The 9933-nt window shown below is 48.5% G+C and overlaps 2 protein-coding genes across 2 annotated transcripts; one reads left to right on the forward strand and one right to left on the reverse strand.

Annotated features, from left to right (window-relative positions):
- The first annotated feature begins 3353 nt into the window (after positions 1–3353).
- Positions 3354–5165, forward strand: LOC123410573 (short-chain dehydrogenase TIC 32 B, chloroplastic-like). Its single transcript, XM_045103517.1, has 5 exons — positions 3354–3741; positions 3819–4070; positions 4192–4361; positions 4561–4607; positions 4697–5165. Exons 1-5 carry the CDS (start codon positions 3377–3379, stop codon positions 4949–4951), a joined length of 1089 nt encoding a protein of 362 aa, XP_044959452.1. The 5' UTR covers positions 3354–3376; the 3' UTR covers positions 4952–5165.
- Positions 5166–7320: 2155 nt separating this feature from the next.
- On the reverse strand, positions 7321–9656 carry LOC123407225 (BTB/POZ domain-containing protein At3g05675-like). The gene is made up of 2 exons (XM_045100311.1): positions 9522–9656; positions 7321–8843 (listed from the first exon to the last, which is right to left on the reverse strand). The coding sequence occupies exon 2, from the start codon at positions 8771–8773 to the stop codon at positions 7460–7462; it is 1314 nt and encodes a 437-aa protein (XP_044956246.1). The 5' UTR covers positions 8774–8843; positions 9522–9656; the 3' UTR covers positions 7321–7459.
- Positions 9657–9933: the final 277 nt, after the last annotated feature.

A 9933-nucleotide genomic window follows, 5' to 3' on the forward strand; every position in this document is an offset into this window, starting at 1 on the left:
AACCTGATCATATCATTAGTGCAGAGCCAGCTCAAGATCAAGAAGAAGAGGAATATGTGCAGTTAGTAGATGATGTGTTTGTTACTGATTGAAGTGGTGTGATAACTGAAGTGATTAAGAGCCCAGCTAAGCAGCCAAAGCATCTAACCAACAAGATTTCAACTATTATAAAGCAAAACTAGCACAGGAAACACCTGAAGGTGCAAAGGACATGATGAGAACAGAGCCAACACATTGGGCAAGGGCATATTTCCAAGTGGGTTCCAAATGTGAGTCAGTTGATAACAACTTATGTGAGTCCTTCAACCATTCTATAGTGGAAGCAAGGTTCTACCCAATTATATCCATGCAAGAGAAGATTAGGAAGAAGGTATTTACCAGAATTCAGGAACAAAGGGCCAAAGGACAGAAGTTTCATGGAAAGATATGCCCAAGCATATTTAAAAAGTTGAAGACAAGCATAGCTAGAACCCAATTCATGGAGGTCTTGTGGAATGGGAAAGATGGCTTTGAAATCAAGCTGTTGACAGGGAGAAAAAGACAATATATTGTGAGTCTTGACAAAAGGACATGCTCATGTGGCTATTTCCAGCTGGCAGGGGTTCCTTGCTCTCATGCCATCACAGCAATCTACAAGTGTGGCAAGCTAGTTGAGGACTACATTGATCCTTGCTACTCTGTTGATGTGTTCAACAAAATATATGACCACTGTCTCCAGCCTGTGGAAGGCCCTGAAATGTGGCCAATTTCAGAGAAGCTAAGGCCAATAGCTCCTGGATATGTGAAAATGCCAGGTAGGCCTAAGAAGAACCACAGGAAGAGGGAAGAGACTGAGAAACCTAAGCCTTCCAATAGAATGACCAGACATGGCACTATCATTGCTTGCTCCATGTGTGGCAATCCAGGCCACAACAAGTCAAGCTGTGAGAAAAACCCAGAAAGAGGTAAGAAGAAAAATGCACACCTGACTAAGACTACCAAGAAAAGGAAGGCATCAGAGGTAATTCATTTCTTATACCTGCTATGTACTGCTATTTTCTTACAGTTCATTTTAAATTGTTACTGATTAAGCTTATACCTGCTATATATCACAGTCTGGAAGTGCATCTGCTGGTCAAGCTACTAACGCATCTGCTGGTCAAGCTACTACTGCACCATCAAGGTTTAGACCACCAAGGCAGACAACTGGAGCATCAGGAAGTGGTGCAAGAGGTGCAACAAGGCACAGGGGCAGAAAAGATGCTGAAGATTATCCCAGCTATAGGTACTTCACTGCAGGAAGTGGTGGTCAGGACTGATCCTTATGTGTGCTTGTCAAAAGTGATGTAATGGTGCAAACATTAGGGTTCATCAGTGATGCACCTTATTTTGGTGAGATGTATGATCATGTAATGGTGCAAAAATTTGGTTCATCAGTGATGAAATGTTAGTTTCAAACTTGGTTCATCAGTTGTCTCCTTTTAAATCATGATATATTTTGTTGTCAGATTGTCTCATTTGTAATCATGTACTGAAACTTTGTTCCTTGCCATGCTGAGCACAAACTTTGCAAAGAAATTAAAATGAAAGCAATTGCAAAGAAATAAACTTTCCAATGCTGAGCACAAACTTCCAACATTCTAATAAACTTGGCAAAAGCACATTACATTCCTTCTCTGCCACTAAACCTAGCACAGAAAGCTAAAATGCAAACAACTTCCCAGCCACTACTCCAAACACAAAGACAAGTACAATGAAAACCACTTTCTCAAATTTTCCCTTCAAAGCAGCAATCTCTGCACTCTTCTCCTTTAGCTGATCCTGCAGATCCTTCACAGTAGGCTCTACTAACACAAACTGGTCTCTGCACTCTTCCACTTGTTCTACTGACACAGGAGGCACATTGTCTTGACCATGCAGCCTCCATACTTCATCACGCAGATCACCAATCAAGTCACTAAAAAACTTGGGCAATGGAGAATCATACCACTGAACAAACCCACATCCATCTCCATTCTGTGCAAGAAATCAATCACAGAGAGCAAGGTGCAAATCAGGAAAAAATCTGAGATAGAAAGTAGAAACAATCAGAGAGAGACAGAGATCGAACCATTGCATTGACGCAAGAGTAGTAGCGCCTCCCTGGGTTCGCACGACTCCAGGATATCCATCTAGGAGCCTTCCTCCTCGGATTGCAATGGCACAACACCTCCGGTTCATACGCCATCGGATTCTGGCGGTATGGCACCGGAGATCTCGCCTCTGTGCCCCTCCTTCTCCCAGAAGCTCCTCGGAAGCCAGGCGCGGAAGATTCACAGTTAGACCACGACATTTTCTTCCCCGCCGTGCGCCGCAACGCCGCCACACTCCCAAATCGCCTGCCCCGCCAAGAACTGGATGAACTCGATCCCCTTTTCTTTCGTCTCAGACTAGCATAACGGTTAGAACTGGCGCTGCGGTTAAGTAAGCTCGCCTCCTTGGCCCACATCTGATGCAAATCCTGGCCACGTCAGCGTTTTCCACCCCCAAATCGCATCAGGGTTCGAATTAGACCGGGATCAAAGAGTTTAGAGTGCCGATTACCGGGATTGACAGTTCAGGGTTCGATTTCGCTAGCCCCTACGAGTTCAAGGTTCGTTCTGGACTTTTTCCTAAACCAAATGGTTTAAAAAAAAATTACCTATGAAAATTATATCTTATGAAATTCATACAAAATTCCTTCAAACCAAAAAAGGCCTACATTTGTAATGCTAGGTGTGCCTGTCAGAACTATTCCGAATCAAGACGATTGCAATCAGTCAATCTCCTTTTCTCCTTATGAACAAAGGTAAAAAGAATTAGCACAGTATAGACATAGATGATCATACATTTGCATATATATTCGCCTTTATGAGTACCTTCAAAAGACCGAATTGGTACATCGTTTTGAGATTGACGAACTCCCTACATACACCTTAGTTCTTAAAGTACAATTTAAGGGTAAATTCTAGAAAATGTGAGCATCATACGACGTGCCATTAAGTTTCCAGCAGGCCTGGAATATCACTATTTTCCTAATCATTCAATCATTTTTTTTTATTAAAATGCAGTTTGAGGGTCAATTTATTTTCGATGACGCGATCTACGAAGTTTTAATGGACAAGGGAGAAATCGATCGATCGTTGGTACGTGCAGTCTGCAGTGCATGTCGCTTTCCAGAGCACCTCCTAGTGCAACTCAGCGGCGCACCGTGCGTGCGTGCGCGCCATCGACGGACTGACGGAGCTCCATCTCCTTCACCTCTCCGGCCGGCCGCCTATTTATACCCCCTCCTCCTCCTCCCTCACCGGTCACACCGCTCTCTACCCATCTCTCTCTCTCTCTCTCTCTCTCTCTCTCACCCTCTGCAGCCTCCTCCATGAGCGCCATGCTGAGCTCGCTGAGGTACCTGGCCGGCTCGTCCGGCCCGAGCGGCTACGGCTCGCGCACCACCGCCGAGGAGGCCACCCTGCCCGCCGGCGACCTGAGCCACATCACCGCCATCGTCACCGGCGCGACCTCGGGCATCGGCGCCGAGACGGCCCGCGTGCTCGCCCGGCGCGGCGCCCGGCTCGTGCTCCCGGCGCGCAACCTCAAGGCCGCCGAGGAGGCCCGCGCCCGCATCCTCGCCGTCCCGGACGGCGACCGCGTCGTGGTGCTCCCGCTTGACCTCTCCTCCCTCGGCTCCGTCCGCCGCTTCGTCGCCCGCTTCCTCGCCCTCCGCCTCCCCCTCAACCTCCTCATGTAATCGGTCGATCCACCACGTCCTCGTCCCCGTCGCCGGCGATCGCCGTGATTGACTGAGCTGATCGTGCGTGCAGAAACAACGCGGGGCAGTACGCGGAGCGGTTCGCGGTGTCGGAGGACGGCGTGGAGATGACCTTCGCCACCAACTACCTGGGCCACTTCCTGCTCACCAAGCTGCTGCTGCCGGCCATGGCGGACACGGCCAGGGCCACCGGCGTGCAGGGCCGGATCGTCAACGTCTCCTCCACCGTGCACGCCTGGTTCGCCGCCGGCGCCGAGGACGACGGGCCCCTCGCCTACCTCCGCCGCGTCACCCGCAAGGCCACGTACGTTCGTTCGTTGTTACCTTGTTGATTAATCACCACAGCATGCACTTACTATGTGTGTAGTACCCATCTATGGTGCTTCGAGATTCACGTGAACGCTCTGGTGCAAACTTGATGGCAGGCCGTACGATCCGACGCGGGCCTACGCGCTCTCCAAGCTCGCCAACGTGCTCCACACCACGGCCCTCGCCGGCCGGCTCAGGGAGATGGGCGCCGACGTCACGGCCAACTGCGTCCACCCCGGCATCGTCCGGACCCGCCTCATCCGCGACCGCGCCGGCATCGTCACCAGTACGTCCTCCTCCCCTCTTGTTTCGCGAAAATAGTCCGAGGTTGGAAAACACCGTCGTCGTCGATGTGAGGCCGGCACGTGGGCCTAGGCGTCACGTGTCGGCCTCACATAGCGTCGGCGACGGAGTTTTCCGACTCGGGTCAACAAAAAAAAAAAAGTGGCAAACGATCTTATTATTATACCCTGGAACAACTGCAGACGCGGTGTTCTTCCTGGCGTCCAAGCTCCTCAAGACGGTTCCCCAGGTCAGTCACTCCCTCCTCACTTCACTTCAGCCGATCAACACTTTCTACGGCCGGAATGCTGACCCTTATGTGTGTGTGTGCATGTCCAGGCGGCGGCAACGACGTGTTACGCGGCGGTGCACCCGGCGGTGGCGGGGGTGTCGGGGAGGTACTTCGCCGACTGCAACGAGGCGGCGCCGTCGAGGCTGGCGTCCAGCGCCGAGGAGGCCTCCAGGCTGTGGAGCTTCTCCGAGGGCATCGCCGCGGAGGAGAAGGAGAAGGAGAAGGAGATGAGCCTCCCTGTCACCAGCTTCAGGTTCCAGGTCCAGAGCTCCAACGCCGACCGCGGCATGGCCATCGCCTAGATCCGAGCACCGGAAGGTTAATTTTGATCGACGAACGGCCCCGAGATGCCGCGGAACCTGAAAACGGAGGCTAGATGTTAGTTTCAGAAAATATATCACAGTAGAATTAGCAGCAGTAGCATATATACATATATATGTATAAGAGTATAAGATGTAAATACACATACCAATATCAATATATATATACTGTCAGTGCAAAAATATAATGCCAGTGCGTTCATGAGCAGCCTGCATGTCACATGCCGATCTTCCCTGTCCATCAATCACACAAGCTAGATTGCAATAGATTAGCTCAAATGTTCAACTCCACTAGCATGAATAATGATCCCAGCCCATTGAGCTACATAGATAGATACTCTTCTTTTTTGGGTTGGCACATTGCATTAGTGCAGTTCATTCACTGTTTGCACGTCAGCTAATCATGCCAGGAATCAAACTGCTTGTCTGTAACTGCAGAGAAAAGGGAGCCTTGGATTTGGTTCCCAATCCCAAATGGAGCAGCTTGCAATTTCTTATATCTCACGATGCACGGGCGGGAAAAAGTCATCGATAAAAGAAGAAGAGATTTCTTATATTAGCGCGAAAAAAACGCTTGTTAATCATCCGCTTTGCGTTCCACTACGAGGAAAGCTCGCTTTTTCGGCTAGCCCTAACACATCAGGAGATTGGGCAGGATTAAGCTGGATGGGCATTTCCCAGCAATCATCTCCTGCCCCTCCCCTGCTAATCATAATAATCACAAACCCAAAGCGGCTTTCGACGAATTAAGCACGTAACCGAACCTACTATTCGTACTTAACAAGGTGCTTGGAATGATGTTAGGATATGATTAGCGCAAGATTGGCCTCATGATTGCTTCAATCAGTTGCAGGTTATATAGCTGAAAAAGGCCAAGAAGATTCCTGCGTGGCAATGGGACAACTAACGAATGCCCTGCTTTCACACAAGTTGCCAAACCCCAAATGGTTTCGTTTGATTGGGAGGTCAAGTGGGCTAATGATGCATGAGCAGCTGGGTTAGGATGGCCCGTAATTTAGTGTTGTTTTCGAATCGGGCGGTTTAGTGAAGACAATGGTCTCTAGCAACTAAAATTTCCCAAACCTACCTGAGGAGGCATGGACCACTTTCATTAAGCTGTGCAAGAATGCTAGTATAAAGAATGACTTCCCCTCTAATGCATATAGCAAAGCGCAAACTTGATAACCAATGAATGTGCGAAAGAAAAAGGAATAGGTAGGCATATGGTGAACACCATAAAAGCCTGATAAACATTTCGATTATTTTATCGGTAGGAATTTTTAATATATCATGTTGCCAGATTTCCCCTGTTAAGGAAATAAACTAGCTAAGAGTTCTTTAGATCATGCTATTTGCTTACTAGTATTAAACGGAAGCAACCATTTTTGGGAACATTACATGGAAAGAAGCAACCATCAAACTCTGTTTTTAGAGAGTGTTTTGGCCATGGAACCTGGAAAGCATGCCACAGAACGAAATCTCTTCCATTTTTGGGAACATTACATGGAAAGAAGCAACCATCAAACTCTGTTTTTAGAGAGTGTTTTGGCCATGGAACCTGGAAAGCATGCCACAGAACGAAATCTCTTCCATTTTTGGGAACATTACATGGAAAGAAGCAACCATCAAACTCTGTTTTTAGAGAGTGTTTTGGCCATGGAACCTGGAAAGCATGCCACAGAACGAAATCTCTTCCATTTTTGGGAACATTACATGGAAAGAAGCAACCATCAAACTCTGTTTTTAGAGAGTGTTTTGGCCATGGAACCTGGAAAGCATGCCACAGAACGAAATCTCTTCCATTTTTGGGAACATTACATGGAAAGAAGCAACCATCAAACTCTGTTTTTAGAGAGTGTTTTGGCCATGGAACCTGGAAAGCATGCCACAGAACGAAATCTCTTCCATTTTTGGGAACATTACATGGAAAGAAGCAACCATCAAACTCTGTTTTTAGAGAGTGTTTTGGCCATGGAACCTGGAAAGCATGCCACAGAACGAAATCTCTTCCATTTTTGGGAACATTACATGGAAAGAAGCAACCATCAAACTCTGTTTTTAGAGAGTGTTTTGGCCATGGAACCTGGAAAGCATGCCACAGAACGAAGTCCTTCAGGATCCATGCTTAAGCGATCCTCAGGAACAAAGGTTTGCCAGACCTGATTGGAACTGGGAGTCACTCGGTCCAGGAACTCTTAACCTGGTTTACAATGTAATAAGGGAATTTTTTTTTCAACATGAGTATCACTAAAACAATAATTATAGGCTTTTCAACACTGCTGATGCTGAGATACTATCTCTACACGAGTATAATAAATAGACAAACCCGGTGGTTTTCGACAAGAGCATACTGCAGAAGAACTGAACTGTATTGAACATGGGTGATTGTTTTACAACATCCACAACAACAACAACATCCAACAATGAGAACTTGGTTGGTATAACCGGCTAATATCACTCTTACAGTCTACAATTAAATCAATGGTAGCCTTACAAGCTGATAGGGTTGCCGGCCTTATCTATCGCCCCATTCAGCCGTCTGATTGCTGTTTTGCTGCGGTAACACCACATCTCAAATGCCTCAGTGAGGTCAGGATATCTGAACTGGTCTGCTTTCTGCATCCAGTCCGACAGGATATCCGACTGGTCACCCGAAGGCAATGCTAAAACCATCGAAACGATTGCACTCTCAATGTTCTGGCACAAGTTCGCATCCATCTGAGGAAATGCATCGTCTTTTGTCTTACCATCAAGCAAGCGCTTTGTCGTTCGGATGTACGGGAGCCATGTCTTCACAAGATGCGTTCTGGATGTTGATGGGAGAACCACAGAGCCATAGCCAACAGCATCCAAGGCCTTTCCAGTCACTTCTATAAGCTTCCTCTTCACAGCCCACAGACCCGAGCTATACTTGTCGTCCTGAACCACTGAGATGACATGGTCTGAGATTTCTAACCAGCCAGAAACAAACTCATTCATCAACTCAATCTTTGTCAAGACAGTGGTTATCCAGTCAATGTCAACTAAGCTATGTAGGATCCTTTGCTCTGCTTGTTCAGGCAATTGATCAAACTCTGAGGCCAAGAGATCTAGTCCAGTCCTAAGCGTTGACAAAAGCTTTGTCAAACCTTCCCTGAAGACAGACCTTACATCTTCATCCATCATAACAATTGCAGGATCATCACCATCATGGAGCATGAAGTCAATCTGCTCTTGAGCAGCAGTCTTGAGGTCATCAAAGACGGGAGCGGATGAAATTTCCATGGACGTAGCAAAATGTACAGCGGAGATGAAAACAGTCTTCACAGCGTTCGCACTGGGAGCTTGCAAACGGGCTAACAAAGGTGCAGCAGCTTCTGGACCCAGGGTCTGAGCAAATTGTAAAATCTCCTCCTCCTCTTTTTCGTCCCAGGAGGCAGATTCAAGGTATCCGATACAGGTTTCAGCAATGAACTCGGATTTGAGAGAGGTCGCTGCTCGAAGAACGCCAAGAGCTGACTTAACAGAGGTGAACTCTTCCTCGATCGATTCTCTTGAAAGATACATAAACTTCAACAACTTGACATAATGGTCATACTCAGCCCTCGGGCACTCGACTTCAATGCAGTTATTATTACCAAAAGGAACATCGCGTCGACCAAGCAAGTCCGCGAAATACTTGCTCCTGTCGGAGAGGATGGACGAGTGGCAGGGAAACCGTTCTGGCTGCTGCTCGTTGCTACCGGTCCGTCTAAAGCAAACACGGACATCGCTCGTAGACTCGTCAGCAAACTTGTATCCATCAACTGCATTGACCGTCTCCATATGTGAGCTACAAAGTATACACCGGAGATCAGTGGCAACAATCTTCCACCTTCATTCGAGCCCCACAAGCCTGCACACATATAATGAAGACACGGTCAGTTGTTTCGACCGCGGGTACAAAACAGAAGTGCTGGTTATAAGTCCTACGAAATTACGACACAAAGCAAATAAATGGAAATAGATAACATACTGCCTGACGTCCGAATCTGAATCCGATATAGAGCCGGCATTCAGACCCCCGGTTAACTAAGCAGTCTTGCCTTATTCAGATCGCTGTATGGGTGCTATCTAACGGCACTGGAGCGCAAGAACGCTCCTGAAAACACTCATAAATCGATCAGAGCTAACACTCTGACATGCTGCCCATGGCTGACACACACCTGCGTCCGGTCTGCTCCAGAGAAGCAACACCCCGTTTCCTCATACTTGTGCCGAAAACAATACGCGGATGTTGTAGATCCGCGGGCACCGTGCGCGCTAAAGCTAGGGAGAAATCGAGGGGGGGTTCATCGGGGTGTGTACAACCGGTGGTCCGGAACCGGAAAACAACCCATCCTCCGCCCAGACCGAGCAAAACCGATTCCTAGGCGATCATCGGGGACCGAAGACGGCGCCACGAGGACGCTCTAGCAATAACACCCCGCGCTTCTAGCGACGGAGCCCCGCCCAGATTCGAGCGCGGCGACGGCGAAATCCGCGGCGGGGAAGAAGGCTGAGTGAGTGGGTGGGTGGATCGGGGGCGCAGTACCTAAGGGAAGCTGGATGATCGCCGGCGAGCGGATGGCCTGGGAGGAGGACGGATGCGGTGCTCGTCGCCGTCGCCGTCGCCGGGGAGGGGAGTGAGGGGGGAAGCGGTGGCCGCTGGGGGTGGGGGGTTGCAAGTGGTGTGGTGTGGTGGGATGGGGGTGGGGTGCATGCGGTGGGGGAGAGGATGGCCGGGATCCATCTGGCCCGTCCGTTTCTGATCGGGCCGCCACCTGGCCATCGGACCATAGATGGACGGACATCCACGCCGTCCCCGCTCTAGTCCACGGATGAACAATGCCAACCAAAAAGAATTGAATAATAAATTACGCAAAAATGAAAATAGATTGTTGAGTAGTAAAAAGGTGTCCAAGGTGATAATTCCTTTTCTTTCAAAGTTGTTTCTGTTTTTCCAG

Source organism: Hordeum vulgare, chromosome 7H (assembly GCF_904849725.1).
Source record: "Hordeum vulgare subsp. vulgare chromosome 7H, MorexV3_pseudomolecules_assembly, whole genome shotgun sequence".
Classification (NCBI taxonomy): domain Eukaryota; kingdom Viridiplantae; phylum Streptophyta; class Magnoliopsida; order Poales; family Poaceae; genus Hordeum; species Hordeum vulgare.

What these genes read in the sequence shown, in the direction of transcription:
- LOC123410573 (XM_045103517.1), top strand. Translation starts at nt 3,377, where the DNA reads ATGAGCGCCATGCTGAGCTCGCTGAGGTACCTGGCCGGCTCGTCCGGC. An exon ending in CTCCCCCTCAACCTCCTCAT is followed by an intron (nt 3,742 to 3,818) that starts GTAATCGGTCGA and finishes TCGTGCGTGCAG; the next exon opens with AAACAACGCGGGGCAGTACG. An exon ending in CGCGTCACCCGCAAGGCCAC is followed by an intron (nt 4,071 to 4,191) that starts GTACGTTCGTTC and finishes ACTTGATGGCAG; the next exon opens with GCCGTACGATCCGACGCGGG.
- LOC123407225 (XM_045100311.1), bottom strand. Translation starts at nt 8,773, where the DNA reads ATGGAGACGGTCAATGCAGTTGATGGATACAAGTTTGCTGACGAGTCT.